This window comes from Cryptomeria japonica, chromosome 1 (genome assembly GCF_030272615.1).
Source record: "Cryptomeria japonica chromosome 1, Sugi_1.0, whole genome shotgun sequence".
In the NCBI taxonomy this organism is placed as follows: Eukaryota; Viridiplantae; Streptophyta; class Pinopsida; order Cupressales; family Cupressaceae; genus Cryptomeria; species Cryptomeria japonica.
The window spans coordinates 14,775,976-14,796,819 of record NC_081405.1 but is presented as its reverse complement, the minus strand read 5'-3'; the positions used below and the strand labels follow the sequence as shown (position 1 = coordinate 14,796,819).

General features: G+C 36.2%; 1 protein-coding gene across 1 annotated transcript; it reads right to left on the bottom strand.

Moving 5' to 3' along the window:
• Positions 1–3,822: 3,822 nt before the first annotated feature.
• Positions 3,823–9,055, bottom strand: LOC131071226 (homeobox-leucine zipper protein HDG2). The gene is made up of 11 exons (XM_058006991.2): positions 7,896–9,055; positions 7,559–7,764; positions 7,340–7,457; positions 7,023–7,211; positions 6,173–6,640; positions 5,959–6,057; positions 5,634–5,843; positions 5,337–5,511; positions 4,960–5,228; positions 4,733–4,828; positions 3,823–4,608 (listed from the first exon to the last, which is right to left on the bottom strand). The coding sequence occupies exons 1-11, from the start codon at positions 8,115–8,117 to the stop codon at positions 4,213–4,215; spliced, it is 2,448 nt and encodes an 815-aa protein (XP_057862974.1). The 5' UTR covers positions 8,118–9,055; the 3' UTR covers positions 3,823–4,212.
• Positions 9,056–20,844: the final 11,789 nt, after the last annotated feature.

Below are 20,844 nucleotides of genomic sequence, written 5' to 3'. Positions count from 1 at the left end.
GTGATTCGGCTAACATTTGCTTAGTCTACCATTTTGTTGAAATGAAGGTTGGTGATATTTAAAGTTACCTTTAGATCCTAGCTATCAGATGTCACTAAGGTACATAAACCTAAATGGTGTGTGTACAAGATTGAACATAGTAGATCTCACACATTTAAATGCTCCTAGAATGAATGTTTAGATCTAGATTCATTTTAAAACCACCAAACTAAAATATTCCCCCTTAAATGTGAATGATAATTCTTAGAATTATCAAATAGGATGGGATGTTTAGAGCTAGATTGTAATGATAAATTAATGCAATTAAATGTCTTTACCTACAAAAACATAACAGTAAATTATGCAAATGTGTGTTGAATTAACCTTAGGAGAGTGAGTGAGTCAACCAAATTTTGAATTTGAATTTTAAAATTTTGAGGGGCAAATCCACAGTTGTGAGATCAACAAGTTCAAATTATGGTTGGTAACAAATATATAGGAATAAGCATGAGCTAAGTCTTTGGGTTCTTCCTATGTAGGTCCAAGATTCACATCTTGCCAAGTTTACTAATAACGATAGATTTTGGGCTATTGTTGTCATTGTATGGTTTACAAGGGAGAGCTCGCCTTATCAAGAGTGTTGAGGGCTTCAATAAAAAGGGCCTAAGCTCCAAGTCGTTGGCTTCACTCATTTTTATTTTCATAGTTGAAAAAAAGGAATAAGTCTACATTTAAAATATAATGTGAATTTTTTATGAGGGATAAATTTGTGGGAATGTGTATAAGCAGATGAGTAAATATGATACATATCTAACAAATTTAAGGAGAGACATTTCCCAATTTCTTATATATGTAGAAACGTGATTTTTAATGTGTCTGTTTTTCTTTGTAAATGTAACTACTATATTGGTTTATCGGGAGATTTTATAATTTTAGAAGAACGGTTTTATTTTTAAATGGGTGAAAGTTATTTATTAGTCTAGACTAGATAAAAATTGATACTAAATTACAATATAGTTCAACCTATCACCCTCAAATGAACAGGCAAACTAAGGTGGTAAATAGAAGTTTATCCAAATTGCTTTGAAGCTTAGTTGGTGAGAATCCAAGATCTAGTAGAATTTAGTTTTGGCACATAGTATGTTTTATTTCAACTCAAACATCAATAGGTATATTAGTAACTCTATTCTAGATTTTTTTTTAAACAATCCAAAGGGAGTAGTTGATGTAATTCATCTTTATTATGGAAGATGGGTTAGCCAAGATGCAACGGAATTTGTAAGGCATATACAAGATGTGCAACAATAGATTAGACAAAAGTTGCATAAGCTAATGGGCTTGGGTTAGAAAAGACGTTTCTTTTTATAGAGAGAATGTATATAATTTATATCACAAAATGAAAAGCTTACTTAATTTTTGTTGAACATGCATATTTTTTAACGTTTTTAGTGTTTATTGTTTGTTAATTTTTAAGTTCCAATTAGATTTTTAAACATATCAAAAAATAGAATCAAAATAACATAAAAGAAAGAATCCATCTTAAATAAAATGAATCCATCTCTAAATAAAATGAATCCATCTATCCATATATAAATATATTAAGCTTCTAATAAAGACAAATAAATTAAAAAATAATCTAACTAAAATAATTTTAAAAAATAAATTTCACCATTTCAATCTCATCCATACCTTTACTATTTATTTATTTTATTTAAATTATAGTTTCAAAAATTGTTACATAAATTTATTCATTCATACAAACACTTCATCAATACATTTAAAATTTGATGCTATACATAAAAATTGTAAGATAAATTCATTCAATCCTGCAAATGCTTTATCAACAAATTTAATATTAGAATTAAATTTAACTATTATATATACACAAAAATCTAATCCGTTGTTGCATGGGGCCCACCTGGTGTCAAAGATATTTTTAAAACAAAAAAAAATGTTAAAACTATTAACACAAATATTTCAGGCAAAAAATATTCCGCAAAAAAGCCCACTAGTAAGGTGATGGGGAGATATTTGCCACTAATCGGGGCATCAATATATACAATTTACTCATTCCAGAATACGTTAAAAGCTTCCCAACTTCGCATTTAATGGCGACGATTAATTTGCTCAGAAAAAATCCAGTCAAATCATATCTCGCCAAAGTCCTGGTTAATTTAGAAAGTCAATTAAGTAGTCACTGGTTAACATTAAGTATTTGCAGTCACAATCTGTAGCCGCTCGTCAAGTCAGTGAAAAAACCTACTCTGAATCCCACGTGTACAGGAATGTCACGTTACTTACTGTTTACTTTTCTCCTCTCAACGCCAATTAAATCTGATTCTTACAGACTTGCAGTTAAGACAATAAAAAAATCCCATCCGTTAAAGTTTTTACTCCACAGGGAGCATTCAAGAAACTTGAAGAATACTCTTTGCCCCTTCTGCTCGTGCCAGCCAAAGATTTCAAGTTTCCAACTGATAACATTGAATTTAAAATCAATATTCATGCCGTGACTTCACTACAATTTACACCACAAATTTGTGCACAACTTATGATGTTTGATTTGAATAATTGGAAGTACGTAAACTCTCCAAATGGATCCATCTTCCCAACTGTAACATAAATTATATTAATGATAAAGAGATTTCTATAATTTAGAAAATAGATAGAAAGTTATTTTTCGATTAAATTGTGTTTAAGATTTTTGTATCAATATTTTGGATCACACTTTATGATCTATCATCGAAATAAAGAAAATCCAAAAGAATCATAATGATAGTTTATGTTAAATCTTTTGTTTCAGAAATTTCAAAGCATTTCATTGATAGAGCTCCATGATGACGGATATTAAATACTTTGTTTCGCAAGTTTCAAAGCAAGTCATTAATGGAGCTAGGTCTCAGAAGTTTTACTTTTCACCAAAAGCTTCGCGAAAATTAAACTTCCTCGATTGTATTTTTTTTTCCTTTCTTGTTTAACACAATCCATTTAAAATTATATGGGACCACTGAGACATGAAAAACTAGCCGTCAGGATTTATGAGATTAATTAAGAAGACGAGAGAAAACGTGGAAAATAAATGAACAGTTAAAAGAGTGTTTAAGAGCAATTAGTTGCCATCAGTTACTTTCTTGCGCATGCCTCATTCTGTGATATGAAAATACTTTATTACATATCACAAGTTTTTTCTATTTAGCAAGTTACATTGCCAGGCAGGCAAGTATACAGGACCTGCAGTAATTAAAAACTTCACTTTCAAATAGTTGAAAATGACTATACATCGTACTCAACAGTTTCATTTGTCGTGTGAACTTCTTAGCCATATTTGCTAAGTTTAATTAGGTAATACATGTTATAGTGCATAGCTTCTGTATCAATGTGTGAGTTTATTTTTTCGATCAAACAGCTTCATGATCCAAGAAGAAGCCTGTGAGCTTATTTGTGTGAGTTTATTTTTTCAACATTTCTGATCAAACAATTTCATGATCCAGCAAGAAGCGTGTGAGTTTATTTGTGAGTTTAATTTTTCAACGTTTCAGATCAAATTCCATGATCCAACAATGAATTTAATAGATTATACATTGTGAAAAATTATAACAATAGACTCCCAAATTCAAAAAAATTAGTTACAGCAACAAAAAAAAATTAGTAGGTAACAATTACTCTTATCATGAAACTGACAGCCTTCATTGAAATAAACAGTAATGGCAGGTTTTGAAGATATACATTTTTCTACCAGTTGAATGAAACAAGTATTTACTGTTGAGCTTGTCAAGTATTTATCTTAAACATCCATAAGCAACAAGCATGAAGAAACATAAAAGATATCTGCAAACACTGGAATGAAGAAACATCCAAAAACAATTAACTTAAGGCAAGTGTAGGTTCATTGTGCTGCTAATAGACATAGCGATACTAGTAGTGATACTAGGAAATGAGTCAATACCCGAACCACTACCCTTGCGTAGTGGTAACAGCAAAAAATCTTCTTTTGCTGACGATGCGTTTTATCTCCCTGTGCTTTACCACCCGGCAAGGATACATGTGGTGCGTTCTTGACTCATTCCATACCCATATCTTTAGCTCAAGTTACTATAGTCATTTGCTGTTAGCATAACACTAGAGCTACAGTTTTAAACTTCAAAACTTCTACTTGGAAGCCCATAAATATTACATTAGCTTCCAATGGAGAAAAGAGAAAACCAAAATCACTGTAAGAGGTGGAGTAGGCCCTCAATCATATTCATTTTCTACTCCCAATGCTCCCTTGATTTTCTTCACTGTGCTGCTTATCAGATTGTTTACAGTCTCCACAGACTCCATGGTTAGTTTGGAATTGGGAAGACTGCTAACCAGTATTTGAAAGGCAACTGTGAGGAGAGAGCCTCCTACTTGCAAACTGCTTAAGCTCCTTCCAGATTCGTGTACTCCCAAAGAGTTCCCCCTGCATTGGGATCCCTCTGGAATGATTGCAAATCCAGATGGTAAAAGAGAAATATAACTTGAGTCACCTCCACTCATAACCAAATGCATGGCACCCACATCAATAGGTGCATACACTACAAGAGACCCATAAGCATCTGTGCAGCATTCTTGCAATATTAACATGGTCTGAGTAGAATTCAAACCCTGCAATATCAACATAAACTAATTCATATCAGTTTCAATCTTAAAAAATACATAAATGTTAAAAAACTAAAAACCCACATCTCATTTCTCATGCTAGTTTTCCATATGACAGACTAATACTTACACTTGCCCCTAGCAGACTAACACTGTTACCAGGATCATTCCCCTTGGCAATGTTTGCCATTTCTTGCATCTGACCGCCATTAGATAGAATATCCCACTGTTTTACATCATTCAATGTTAGTGATGTTACAAAATTCCCAGGTTACCATAAAAGAAAAGCAAATTGTTTATGCTCACCACAACAAAGCAAAACATGGTGAAGTAATTTATGAGGGCATTGAAAACCACCTTGTTTCTGAGAGTGGCATCTCGGAGAAACTCAAACAAGCGTTGGGGAGATACAGGAAGCCAGACTGAAGTGGCAGCACTCAATACAACACCAGAAGGTTCCCCAGGATCATCAGTGTTCTTCCTTGTGGTCACTCTCACATCATCATCGCCATTAGATAATTTGGTCCATGTCTGCCCACTTGATGCGCTCACTCCACCACAATAATTGTTGGTCATCCTCTGAGCCAGTTTCAGCATGCTACGGCGGCCATTGGGATTTGCTAAAACTGCGCCACACGAAAGTAATTATCAGGCAAAATCCCAAAAAGATATCATTATAGAATTGAACTGCAGAACTTCAAGTAGAAGTAAAAAGCCTAGTCTAGTAGCAGTACCAGTGTGATCTCTGGATGAGACATTATTTGACATGAGTACAGCAAGGCTTTCACACTGGCGCTGAAGTGTTGCTAACCAACGCCCAGCTCCAAATGCCAACCCACAATTTACCACACTGCGGTACAATCCATGTACATCTATATCATCATAATCCGCATGTTCCACCCATGTAACCTGATATATAGTTTATCATACATAAAACATTCAGTCTTTGTAACTTGTGTGGAATCTGCAAATGGGAAGCCATTAAAATGAAAATGACTTATGAGAAAAACTTAGAAAAAAAGGAAACAAACCTGCGAATAACCGTTGGGCAAGTCCTGAATGAGGCACCCAGATGGACGTCTCCTATATTTCAGAAAGGATGCAGGTGAGTTTTCTCTGAGACTATCCACAGAAACGTCCACCACAGCCCATACTCCTTCACTGTGTTGCTGGCTGAATCGTAGGAAGTTAACTTCTCTGGTTGGAACCAGTGGTGATGGAACTTGCATCTCCATGTACATCTATAAAACCATCCAATGAAATGGAATCAAATCAATAACAATGGAAATGCACCCATTAATCTTGAATCTGCAGAAAGAGTTTTCAAATTTCAAAATGAGGTCCCAAAAAGTATACCAGTTGCAATGCCCCATGCCTTAGGCCTGTACCGCTAGATATGACTTCCAGTGTGGCTGCTTTAGAGAGAATGCATGGAAACATTTCTTTCCATCGGTTCTGAGTTGCATCGCAATTGCAATAATTGAATATTAGTAAAAAAATATGTAAGTATCTCAAGTGATACATGCAAAAAGACGCAGTGTATAAAACATTGTTAAGTATGTTTACGTACAGCATCCATAAGTGTCTCCACCAGATCCAGGCTGTTCATCAGCACGGGGCCAGATTGTCTAGTTGCCTCAGTTTTATGTGTCATGGGTTTTGGGCCTATGCCCCTTGGAAATTGACGCAGATATTCTTCACAGTTGAGATTTTCCCTGCCATCTTCAAGACTTCTGATCCAGAGAGGCTCTTGAAGCTGAAGTATTTTCATGAGCTCGTCCATGGCTACAATAGCCAGTTCTGCAACCAGGGATCTATCTATCCCCATCATACCCCCAGTTCGGCTTTGAACATCAACAGAAGGTCCTTGTAACAACAGTAATTCAGATGGAGGATTCATTGAAGAATGCAAGGCATCAAAACTGTTGGCACCTGCACCCATTCCTAGCTCCAAAGATGCACCGTGCATTGGAGGAAGAGATGTCAATTGTATGGGCCTTCCGTAAAATTTTCCTGCCATTGCTGCCATTCTTTCGAGCTGAAACAAAAAAAAATCCATGCAGAAAGAAAAACATAAGAATGGCTCACTTGTTAGAGTACCCATTAAAAAACACAAAGCTAACGAATCTTCAACTTGACTGCTCAGTTGTGCTTCAAAGCATTTGAGAACAATAACCTTCTGGGTCTCTAAATCTAATGTAGTTTATAGGATAATAAGCAATTCCATGGGAAAATCATTGCACTGAAAAGTTTTTGCAAAGAGAATAAAAATCCAGTAGGAAGTAAAATAGAATCAGAAAGGCTGCAACTAAATAGGACTGCCTCGAAATCTTTTTTAATCACAGCTTGCATTTCAGGATACAAAAAAAAATGGAATATGCATCAAATTACTGGTTAAATGCAGTGCAGTACAAACGGACCTCATCTTTCAATCGAATATTCTCAATACGCAGCTGCTGCTCTTGAAGACTAATTTCTGCAATAACAGCAGGTCCTCCGCAGTTAGTGCAAATGGGATTTCTCATGGCTTCTTTGATTGCCATGTTCTCCAGCCGAAGCTTCTCGTTATCCTGCCTGAGGAGAGAATTTTCATGACGCTCGTGCTGAGCCTGAAAATCCCGAGATTTGCAAATCCAAACCATGATTAGACAAAATTCAAGTAACAAAACATGAAACCCTAAGTCGTGCAACATCACAATAAAAAATTCGGTCATTTTCTTAATCCCCCCATACATACCTTCATCTGGGTTCTCCGATTCTGAAACCAAAACTTAATCTGGCGGGGCGCAAGCCCCAATTGCTTACTCAGAATTTGCCTTTGCTTCTCATCTGGATGAGGGCACTCTTTGAAAAGCCTGTGGCAAACCCAAAATGGAAAATACCAAAGTCAGAAACAACAATTCTCAAAGGATTTGTCAACAAGCACTGAATTGTTAAAAGTGAAATAAGGGCATACGCTTCCATCTCCTGAATCTGCTGAGGAGTATGCCTGTGATAGCGCTTCTTTTTAGGATGGTTATCTTCCTGGTCATCACCAGATCCATTCCCTTCCATGTTGTCACTACCAGACCTGCTCTCATAGTCATCATCTTTCTGTCTCACAAGCTGAGACTCTCCACCGCTGTTGCCAAACATGTCTCCTTTTCCTTCCAAGCTGCTTGTCTGTCAAAAAATGCCCCATCATAAATACATACATACTTACATCTATAAACAAACAAATAGGAATTAATACGCATTTCCACATCAATACCCATGTTTTCATTATAAATTTTCCGGATGTAAAGAGGACCTACCAGCGTCAAGGAGAGCTTGGGTGCAGAGTTGTACATGTTCATGTTCATGTTAGACCTTGGTGGAGGAGGAGCAACGAAACAAGGCTGTGCCATTCCAAGATTGTTGTTGGAGATCTCAGAGAAAAATCTCTTGTTTGAATCGCTCCTGCCCTCAAGTAAACTACCCAATCCAAAACTCATCCCAAAATGCTTGTCAGCCGCTTCTAATCCTGCTGCTATCATGGCGCCCTCTACAAGCCCATTCCTGACAAACTATTCTAGTGTGAGGGCGAAGTGGAAAAGAGAGAAAGAGGGAGAAGGAAGGCAAGCAACAAATTGCTAGTTCTCCTCCATTCTCACTCTGTCTCTCCCAGGGGTGTTTTATTTCACTTCTGAGCCAAAAAAGAGGCCTTTTTCTCTTCTGGCCTGCTTCAAACAATCCAAGTGCCTGATTTTTGCTCTCCTCCCTAAATCTCCAATAGGAGAACTTCGTGCCGGCCTATTCTAGCCCTAGCGCAGCTGCAGCAGCGTTTTGTCAGGGCAAAAAAGATACAGACTTGGCAGGACAAAGCCAAAAGCAATGGCGTCAGCAGCTGATGGGCATTCACAAGTTTTAGGCCCGTACACCTCTAAAAGTCTTCCAAAGAAGCTCTCTAACTGCAAACCCACCACAGGAAAAGCCAAAACTCCCACTTCCAAACGTGGCTTATCTCAATGCCAAAACCAACCCGGCCAGCCCAATCTCTTTCCCATCATTATTGTTCAAATGTACTATACCACAAATCCTACCCTAAATGATAGTGAAACCAAATTGGCGCGAGTCTTAAACCCAAGGATCTAAAGATGGCAGAGGTTTTTTGGATGAAAGCTTGGACAAAAGGCTGCAGTGGGATCAGCTGGCTTGTGATAGAAACAGATAAAAAGTCATGCATTCATCTTCATCCAGATTGGTAAAATTAGACACCATGTGTGGAGAGGTGGAGCACAAAATTTAAGAAGTGCATGGGTTATAGCAGACAGAATTGACAGAGAAAACCTACTGCGAAACCAACCCACACAGAGTTATGACTCCTTCCCACAGACCAACCCTGATACGCAGTGTAATAGCCATGAGAAAAGGAAGATTGTATGATTCACACTTCACAAGAGTGATTGACAGATGAATTATATATATTGTGCAGGGGAGGAGACCAATGATTGTATTAGGGTTACAATAATCAATGTTAAAATACTATTTGGGAGGGTTGAATTAGGAGAGAAGATATCGGAAAGAGAGATATTTCTTCAATCCTTCAAACACTCAAATCTAAAATAAGAACAAGAGTAAGACACATGGGCTGTAATTTTGACCTTGGATTCTTTCCCTGTCTGACTTTTTCATATTTCACGGTCAAACATCACATGTCTCCGTTCCCATTTGCACTAGGTACCCCAGCTGCCCTTTCTTTCCTGCACTGCCCAAATTTTACCATTCAAACCCAACACAAAAAAACAATTGGAATTGTCTAGAGTGAGGCTTAAAAGTCCATGGGGTCCTTAGGAATCCCTAGATATCCTTCCTTTGTTAAGACTTTGGGATCATTTGCCCTCCCATGAATTCCTCGCCCCCTCTTACTCACCTTTCACATGATTTTCTCGTACGGTCAAAAGACAAAGCTAATATACCATCTCTAGCATGTTTTAGGCCAAGCAAAAAACCCTTTGGGCTATCTTTACAAAGAAAGAAATAGAATGGAATATAAGAATTTTAGCATTCATCATATGGGACAGTATATTTTCGAATTCATTGAATGTTTATTATGAAGTTTGATGGTGAGGTATCTAATTTTTTTAATTTATTCTATTTTGAACAAATTTTATGGTAAAGTTTGATACTTCTAAATTCAACGTGATGTAGAGAGATGGACGGCCCCCAAGGAAGATTAGGATGATTAAGTCTATATTTTCTGCAACAAAAGGGTAGTTGAAACTGAACAACACTTCATCCTAGATTGTGTAGCCTATGAGGATATTCATATTCAATTTGAAAGCATTTTGCAAGTAGACACTTTGAATGAGATCTTCAAAGAGACAAGGCTCCACAATATGACAAGTTTTTTAATCAAGAAAGCCAACATTGAAAGAGATCTGAAAATGAATTCACTATCCCTTTGACCACCCTAATCTTGTTCAAATACTTCTGATAATATTCTCCCAAATAACATTGCTTACACATTAAGGTTCAATAAGTAGCAAAACCATGATTAGTTCAATGCTCAAAGTAGATATTTGACTGTTAACCAGAAAAGTGCCATCTTTATCCTGATCCAACCCCCAACGCCAAACGGTACGTTGAATGTCAGATCCCTGCATCAACTTTTGTATGTGGAAATAGAAAATTGAAGCTTTTTGGCCAGACTGGTGCATGGACTTTCCCCCCGGCCCACCTTTGTTCCCATATGTTCTTCTATTTACAAGGTTAAAAAGTGGGTTAAAAGACTTGAAAGATGAAACAATGGAGTCTGTTTGTTCACGTGTCATATCAAATATATCACAAATTCCATGACTATATAATTGAAGGTACAAGAAGAAAGGGGGAGAGTACAGAGTGGGAAAGAAGACTGATGCAGTAAATCCAAAAATAAGTGTGAGAATTGGAAGGGATTACAAAAATAAGCTTTATAAAAGTGGCTGTCAATAGCGATGGTCCAACTCATGCATTGACAATATGCCCAGCTCTCTCAATCATCATCATCTTGCTCAGTTTTCTTATCAATTTTGTCATATGCTTTGGAAGCAGTAAGTACCACCCATACTTCCATCTATCAAAACCCTAACTACTTCCTTCACCAAATTAAAAAAATGCTTTTTTGTCAGCAATATATAATTTTTCTTAATAAATAAATCATAAGCTCTTCTATTATCTCCGTACTTGACGTCGCTAATGGACTCTCTTTTCCAAGCTTTTCAAAGTCAACTACAAATAATATTCAACGTCATTTTCTTTCTTTTTTAAATAATATATACATTACAACTATTTTTGGGGAGGATAAAGTATTTTTAAAAGTTTGTCGGTATAAAAAATTATGATCTTCTTAGGCTCACTATTAAAAATTGAGTTGGGGTTTTTAATAGATCCTAATTATTATAAAAATATTAAAATTTGGGAAAATGGGTCTAATAAAGTCTTTGTAACAAATTAAAAAATATTTAATTTTCTAGATATTGATTGAAGGTATTTAATTTCTTTTAACAATTACTTTATTAATTATATATATAGACATAAATATTTAAATAAATGTATTTAAGATATCTATAATATTTGCTAAAATTAATATTTAATAATAGAATATTAAATTTAAGTCAAAGTTTTAATATTCATGATTATTACCTAGGACTACAAATATTCATAATAAATATTACAAATAATAAATAATATTCATGATATTCATGATTATGTAATATTCATAATAAATATTACATAGTAAAAATTAAACTACAAATAATACTATCGTTCATCTATCTAATATTTTTAGAAAATGTCACATTTAAAGTTAATTATTAGTGCAACTACATCTAGCACTACTAATAATATTGGCCCATCCTCTACCATTATTACTTCGACAACTAGTACTCATCATCATAGTGTCACTACCACTAGTTTTTGAGCATTTAATACTTATCCTTTTTCCACTTACCACCCATTACCCACAAGTATCACACCTTAATGCCTCTTTCATATGTGATTACTAGGCTTAAATCGTTGCCCTATTTAACCAAGCCACTTTCACATCCAACATTGTATTGATTTGTCGAAATGTCTCTAAATCTCTCTCTTCTTCCATGTCATTACCACAAAGTATCACTTCATCAATCCCTCTTGTACCTCTCATACATGTGCACGCACACACCATACCATTTTGAGAGCTCATTGGTCACTATTTTTTCCTTCAACTTGGATTAAGCACTATTCCACAAAATAAACCAAGCGAAAAAGAGAGAGGATGCAAAGCAAAATGGACACTATGGTAATGAATTCAAGGATCTCAAACACAAACCAATACCTTTTCCACTAGCATATCTTTCTTAGACAAATCTATGTAAAAATTTTGAGAGATATCCTTCCCAAGGTGTCTTTTCCTCTTGTATATGATAAGTTCATTTAAAAATAGATACCTCAAGATTATATCTCTCCTTGTATTTTACATAAATTTATCTAAGATCAATATGCTAGCAACATCTCCAATTATAACATGTACACAATATTATTTTAATAATAAAACAACTATTTAAATATTATTTTATTACTTTTTTATAAATTAATTAATAAATATAAAAACTTCAATGAATTAATATACCTTACATGAAATATCATATATCATTAAATATTTATTTAAATACTGTAGTGAAGTGTACAAAGAGAAGTTATAGAATTATACATCTTTACATATGATAGTATACTCTATTAAACAAAAAGACTTATATCCTAAACTAATTTTGAGAGATTTCAAAAATATATGAATATAGAAATGTGAAATAATTTCTATCATACTTAACAAGATTATATTTTATATATGCAATATATTTCTAACTAATATTACTCAAGCAATTATTATTTATATATACAATATACATAAAGTACTATCACTTATATGTCTAGAAACATTATATTAGTTAAAATAAATTTATCTGTAAATTATATAATATGTGTATTATATTATAGTGTTGTGTATTATAATCGATAATATAGGAGATGGATCATGGAGTGTGATTCGAAACATTGATGCAAAAAACTTAAACACAATCGATTTCGGAACAGTTGATCAATATCTCATAGATTGTGAAAATTTAATGTCTTTGGATAAACTATATTAATAAAAGATGGAACACATTAAGCATTGCTTTTATATTAAAAAAGAATATGGAAATTTCTTATAGTAAAATAAATGTGCCTTCATTAAATAAAATAAATTTTATTATTATGTTTTTTTAGATGATTGTGTTGGATTTGTGTGAATGTTGTCATTGATGTCAAACTTGGTGATCCGGTTAGGATTGGATGTGGCATAAGCAGTTTTGGTATTGCAGGTTGAGCATCAATGGAAGATAGGTATGAATGTGATATGAAGCAGTAAGGCATACATGATCTACAGGAGTCATTTTCAAAAGATCCTCATCCCTGGAATCATGTGTTGTGCTTATCTAGATCGGGTATCAGCTACTATCAGTTGTATCTATTGTATTGCTATCCAGATGATTATATTGCATGGTTTTATGTTCCAAAATCTGTGGCATCTATATCTTGAAGTTTGGGAGTTGATGTGTTTGGAATTTGTGCTTATGGGTCCAAAGTCTATGACCCATGTTTTGTTCCGGTTGTTAAGGTGTACATTTCGGTAAATGAAGGACCTATGAAGGAAGCATGTAAGAGATCGGTATAGGTCAACTTTTTTATCCTATTTTTGGTCAAGGCATTTTTTGGATAACATGTTGATCCGAGTAGCATATTATTATTTAAAGCATTTTGTTGAACACAGAATACCACTGAGAGGGGGGTGAATCAGTGGTTTCAAACCTTCCTTCTTCTTTTTTTCTTTCTGGTCTAACTTTAGAATATCAGTTATTCACTTAATGATTAAACAATCATACCAGTAATACAAGAAGAAGGGCCAAACAAATCATTCACACAAAAGGAACTCACAACACCAGATTTACGAGGAAAACCCAATATAGGAAAAACCTCGGTGAGAAAAGTTGTTGGAGACTACTGCTCCAATCCAGCCTCGCAGGTAAAACACTAACTTACAAAGATTTAGGGCACCAACCCAAGGAGCACCAACCCCTGCACTTTTAGGGCACCTACCTAAGGAGCACCAACCCCTGCACCAAGCGAAATACTATTTGAATACAATTAAGGCTTCTTGTTGCAAATGAATTATGCAACTCTCTGATCAAATAACTCTCTGTCGGTTGACAGTCTTCTCTTCTCCACTGAATCTCACACTATCGGTTGTGAGATTTTTGTCTCTGATTCTCAGCCTCTGTCACCTTTCTCTCCCTTTCTCACACAATCTCTCAACACATTGTTTCACACTTGGATGCTACCTGCTCTGCCACACCTTGCCAGTTAGGCACAACTGCATAACTATAGTTCTGTCGGTAAAATCCTCTCACCAGTATGCTAGCTCATGCACACTGCCACTTTCTTAGAGCTCTTTCTATGGCTTATAATCCTTCTCCTTGCTCACTCTCTCTCTTCTCTTCTCCTTCTTCACAACATCATCTTGTTATGTCTTGAGCTCTCATTTCTTATACAGTGATTTCCTGCCAGAACGAATTCAAATTTCAGAGCGGTTCTAGGGTTTCCTCTTTTTGACAAGATCTTCAATTTTATCCAATCTAGCCTATCTTGGATCCATCACCTGTCCTTCAAAGATGCATCTATACACGATGTGCATTATCCAATGCATATCTGTCGAAAATAGCAATCTTGAACAAGATCTCCTGCCTTGAAATCCGTCGACACATAAAGACACTTCAGTTGTTTCCTTTTCGAGGATTTCCTGAATCGAATTTTCTTTGTATTGATTCAAGTGCCAGCTACTCCCTGATCTTCCCCTGTCATTCCTTCTTTCTTGAGCTGCAATCGGTTAGATACAATCTTGTGATTTGTGGCACCTTCATTAATGGCAATTATATGTTACATCGACCCTGTCGATGAGGCTTCACCAACCACATCACGTTTTCCACCTCTGCTCCACATGACATCACAAAGATCAACACATGGCCCACCAACACATAGACGGTCTGAAAGACACATACCGGTACATCCCTTTGTTGATCGAGGTTTCTTCTCCTATTAACTAGTAAAGCATACTAAACTGGTAGCACATCTTTACCTCAGAGGTTTGTGACAACTCATTCTTTATGCTCACTCTTATGTGATTATCCATCATGCTGATTGACATCAACAACAACTTGGTGCCAAAATGCCAACAATCTCCCCCTTTGGCATTGATGTCAACTTCTCACAATTCACTTCATAACCGATACTTTTCTCCCCCTTTGACACAGTGACAAAGGATACTATGCACTCCCCCTTTGATCCATACCAATCTCTCCTTTGACAATTTTCAGTTCCCCCTGAGCCACATAAGGCTTGCCTAGACAGATGACACAACTCCCAACTTGTGTTGGAGGTACTCAAAAGTGCTTACCGGTAATGGTTTGGTGAAAATGTTTGCTACTTGTTCACCAGTAGGAATATAATCCATCCTTACCTCCTATCCTTCAACCTTCTCTTTGAGAAAGTGATACTTGATAGCAATGTGCTTCATTTTGGAATGCATGACTGGATTCTTTGCTATGTTGATTGCACTTGAATTGTCACACTGTATGAGAATAAGATCAGTGATGTCCATCTGTATGTCTTTAAGAGTCTGCTTCATCCAAAGCACCTGAGAGCAACATGTAGCAGCAGCAATGTACTCAGCTTCAACAGTAGATAGAGAGATTGAGTCCTACTTCTTGCTATGCCAAGAGACCAACCGGTCACCTAGAAAGAATGCACCACCACTTGTGCTCTTTCTATCATCAATGCATCCTCCCAATCAACATCAGTGTATGATTCCAAGATAAAATTTCCTTATTTAGGATACCACAAGCCATAGCTAAGTGTTCCTTGTAGATATCTAAAAATTCTGCTAACAACATTCATATGTGACTATTTTGGTGCAGCTTGGAATCTGGCCACCATGCACACTACCTGAACTGTATTTGGTCTTGAAGCAGTTAGATACAATAGACTGCCTATCATGGATCTGTACAGAGTCTAATCCACCACCGGTGATTCATCATTCTTGCTCAATTTGTTGTCAGTCACCATAGGGGTACTTACCAGTTTGCAATCTTCTAGTTGGAATTTCTTCAACATCCCCTTTGCATACTTGACTTGTGAGATAAAGATTCCTTTATCTTGTTGTAATATCCACAGACCAAGGAAGTATGTCAATTCACCATGCATTGACATCTCAAATTCTGACTGCATTTGATCAGCAAATTCTTTACAGAGAGTGTCCTTGTTGCCTCCAAAGATAATGTCATCAACATACACAACCACAATGATCATGTGGTTCCCATCTTTCTTTATGTACAAATTACTATTTGCACTCCCCTTTTTGAATCCATGCTCCTTTAGGTACTGATCTAATATTGAATACCATGCTCTAGGAGCTTGCTTTAGACCATACAAGGCCTTCTTCAACCTGCACACAAATGTCTCATCATCATGCAACATAAACCCTTCCGATTTCTCCATGTACACTTCTTCCAAATTTCCATTTAGAAAGGTAGATTTTACATCCATTTGGTATACTTTATAACCTTTGTAGGCAGAGAAGGCTAGAAACATTCTAATTGCTTCTGATTTGACCATCAGTGCAAATGTTTCTTCAAAGTCAATTCCCTCTACCTAAGAGTATCCTTTGCACACTAGTCTAGCTTTATGCCTAACAATCTTACCTTCTTCATTCATTTCATTTCTGTATACCCATTTTGTGCCAATGATGTTCTTGTCTTGTGGTCTAGGGACTAATTCCCAAGTCTTATATTTCTCAATTTGTCGCAGTTCTTCTTCCATGGCATCCATCCATTCTTGTCTTTTGTTGGCCTCATTGAATGTTTTGGGTTCAACTTCAATCATGAGGCATAGGTTGACTGTTCATCATTCTGGGCAAGTCTTCTTCTAGTCTGCACACCATCACTCTTATTTCCTAGAATCTGCTCTTCCAGGTGATTCAGTTGTACATATCGGTTGGGGACCTTCTTGGATGCTACCTTTGGTTTAGCATATGACTGAACTTCATCATGTTCATCACCGGAGTCATCATACTAGTTAACCTGTGGTTGACATCCTTTGTGCATATCTTCATCAACTCTTACATGCACACTCTTAACGACTCTTCTTGATCTTTTGTTGTAGCATTTGTAGGCTTTGTTGTTAGATGAGTAATCAAGGAAGATTCCTTCATCACTCCTAGAGTCAAAACTTCCTAGACCATCCATATATTTCTTGACAAAGCACTTGCTTCCAAATACTTTGAAATATTTGACCTATGGCTTCCAGTCATACCATAACTCATAAGGTGTCATTTTTTTGTTTGTTCTTAATTGAACCCGATTCAAAGTATCTGTAGCAGTATGAACAGCTTCTTTCCAATATGTGTCTCACAGACTGGCCTCATTTAACATGGTTCTGGCCATCTCCTTGACTGTCATGTTCTTCCTTTCTACCACACCATTTTGCTGTGGTGTTCTAGAGGTAGAGTATTGCCTTCTAATTCCCTATTTTTCACAATAATCTTCAAATTCATTGGATGTGAACTCTCCACCCTTTTTTGATCTTAGGCATTTTAATTTGTACCCACTTTCCTTTTCCACCATCTTTCGAAAGATCTTGAATCTTTCAAATGCTTGTGATTTATCTTGCTGAAAGGTGACCCATGTCATTCTTAAGTAGTCATCAATGAAGAGAATAAAGTATCTTTCACTGGCAAGTGCTCTTGTTCGAGTTGGACCACACAAGTTTGTATGCACAATTTCAAGTGGTCTTGAGGTGTTGTGCTCCTTTGTCCTAAAACTCACTTTAGTTTGCTTACCTTTTACACATTCATCACAAAATATGTTTATTGGCTTGATGATGGGTGGAATATTCCTCACACACCCCTTTTTGCTTACAACAACTAAGTTATCAAAATTTATGTGTCCTAATCTTCGGTGCCACAACCAACTTTCATCTACTTGTCCTAACATACATTGAGATTCATAGCATTCCTTCAGATTATAAACATTTCCATTTGTTCTCTTTCCTTCTGCCACAAATTTACTGGTATTGTCTTTCTTTATCTGGCAACCGGTTGAGTCAAAGGTGAATTTATAACCTTTGTCACACATCTGACTCACACTCAATAGATTATGCTTTAGGCCTTCCACATAATATACATCATGTACCTTCAGTTTTCCATCAATGCTTAAAGTTCCTTTTCCCTTTATTTTGATGGAAGAATTGTCTCCAAACCTTACTGATCCACTATTCCAGTCTTCAAGTTTAATGATTTATTTTTGTCACCAGTCATATGGTTTGAAAAACCACTATCTACCACCCATAGATTTTTCCTTTCAGCATGCAAGGCAGTCTATACTATGAGACTTGATTCTGCCTTTTTTTTTTTTTTTTTCAACCCAAACTGGTTTGATTTCCTTCTTCTTGTCTGCTGATGTATTGAGCTCAGGTTCAATTACCATGTCTTGATCTGGATTTGTCTTCATCTGCTTGACCTTCCTGTTTTTGTATAGCTTTGTTGTGTGTCCAAATTCTTGATAGTTATAGCATTTTACATTTTCATTTGAGGGGAAGTTCTTGAAATTATTGTAGGGTACTGGTTTATTCTTCCTACAATCGAAACTCTTATGACCATATCCATTGCACTGATAACAGACAACATTCATATCCTGAAAGTGCATTAAATGGATTACTACTTTCATAATTCATAGATGGCTTATTAATTAATCTATAGTCAACTGTTTTGTGCCCAAATTTGTTACACCGATAACAATAACCATGAAAATTTGAAACATACCGGTTAGGTTGTCTTGGTCCTGAATGGAACTGCCTCACTAGGGGTCTTCCCTTCATGTTGTTGAGTCTAGTGAATGCTTCATGATCAAATCTTGCATTTCTTCTTGGATTTGTATGTTGGTACAAGAAATGTGGCCTCCGGTATATTGTTGTATACCGATTTGAGTGGCAATTTCCAATAGCATCTGCATATGTCTTTTTGCTGGAATCCTTGCCTACAATGAATGACTTCTTTTCTTCACCTTTAATTGAAGAGGTGAACATTATTTCTTTGACAGACGTATCTTTGTGAGTTGAACTTTGACCTTCTTCAAAGCCTAAGCCACCTGTGTCTTTGGATTGCTTTTGTTTGCTCAACATTTTGTCCAAGGCCTCAGTGTTGCCTTCACACTTGCTCCTTATTTTTATTTCTTCCTTACTCTCTTCAAGCTCCTTTCTGAGATTTGCTATTTCTACTTCTAGCTCTTGATTCTCCTTTTCTTTATTTGTCAAAAATGAGGTTGTAGCTTCACAAATCCTCTTGGTTTCTTCCAGTTGTAGTTTCAAGTCAGATATGGCTTGACCGAACTCATCCAGAGACTGCTTCAAGAGATCTTGTTCATCTGTTGAAACAAACTTAACCCTCTTGAGTTCTCTTCTTGTTTTACTCAATTCTTCAAGCACACTAATAAGTTCGCTCTCCAGATCCACTTCAGCTTCAATATCCTCTTCTTCCTCATCTTCATCAGCTGGTCTATCAAGTGCCATGAAAGTAGTTCTCATGGTAATCATCTTCTGATACATTTTCATCATCCGTTGTGCCATCCTCAATGGTACATAGGTTGTTTTGGTTCCAGTAGCCTCTCCTTCCATGTCGGTAGTTATTCCTTTCTCTATCTTTGCCAATAGATCTTCTGAACTCTCTTGACTCATCTCCACCGGTTTCTTTATGAGGATAATTTATTGCGAAGTGTCCTACCTTTCCACAGTTGAAGAATTTAAGTGGTAGCTTTCCTTTGTATCGGTCGGATCCTCTTTTGAGCTTCCGAACAAATTTTGCCACTTCTGCATCAGAGTCTTTACTGGATTCTTTATGAGTAGCAACTTCTTTTCCCTTTTTGGTGATGTTGAATGCTGCGTCTTTCCTTGAGGAAGTGTCACCGGTTGTTCTCATCTCATAGGTTGTCAGAGAGCCAAATAACTCATCCATTGTAAAAGTCTTTAGATCCTTGGCTTCTTCTATGGCTGATACCTTAGTATCATATTTGGGAGTGAGAGATCTAAGTATCTTTCTTGACAATAATCTCATATGCAATCTCTTCTCCAAGTCCTCTAATAGTATCCATAGTTTCATCAAATCTGTGAAGATAGTCTGCAATCCTTTCATCATCTTTCATTTTGATGCTTTCAAGTTGACCCCTTAGTGTTTGCAGCTTGGCTTCTTTGACTTTTGCATCTCCTTCAAACAACCTCTGCAATTTGTCCCATGTCTCCTTTGCTGAAACACAATGCATCACTTTGACAAATTTATTATTGGACAATCCACTCAAGATAGCATGTTTTGCCTTTGCATTATTCTCATATTCCTTTTTTGCATCCGGACCGGTGGGAGGAGAATTAGGAACAACATACCCATTCTTGACCGACATCCACACATCAAAACCAAGAGAGAAAATATAGGTCTCCATTCTTCTGCTCCATAAGGCATAGTTTGATCCATCAAACATGGGGGCTTTTGAGGAAGCAGACTCACTTCTTGCCATTGTGTTCAAAAGTCTAGAAACTACCCAAGGATTAAGGATAACCGAGAACCTATGCTCTGATACTAATTGTTGAACATAGAATACCACTGAGAGGGGGGGTTAATAAATGGTTTCAAACCTTCCTTCTTCTTTTTTCTTTTTTTTTTTCCCTTTCTGGTCTAACTTTAGAATATCAATTATTCACTTAATCACTAAACAATCACACTGGTAATACAAGAAGAAGGGACAAACATATCATTCACACAAAAGGAACTCACAACACTAGATTTACAAGGAAAACCCAATATGGGAAAAACCTCGGTGAGAAAAGTTGTTGGAGACTACTGCTCCAATCCAGCCTCATAGGTAAAACACTGACTTAAAAGATTTAGGGCACCAACCCCTGCACTTTTAGGAAACCTACCCAAGGAGCATCAACCCCTACACCAAGCTTCAACTTAGCGATGTATATTGAAATACTATTTGAATACAATTGAGGTTTCTTGTTGCAAATGAATTCTGCAACTCTTTGATCAAATAACTCTCTGTCGGTTGATAGTCTTTTCTTCTCCATTGAATCTCACACTACTTGTTGTAAGATTTTTGTCTCTGATTCTCATCCTCTGTCACCTTT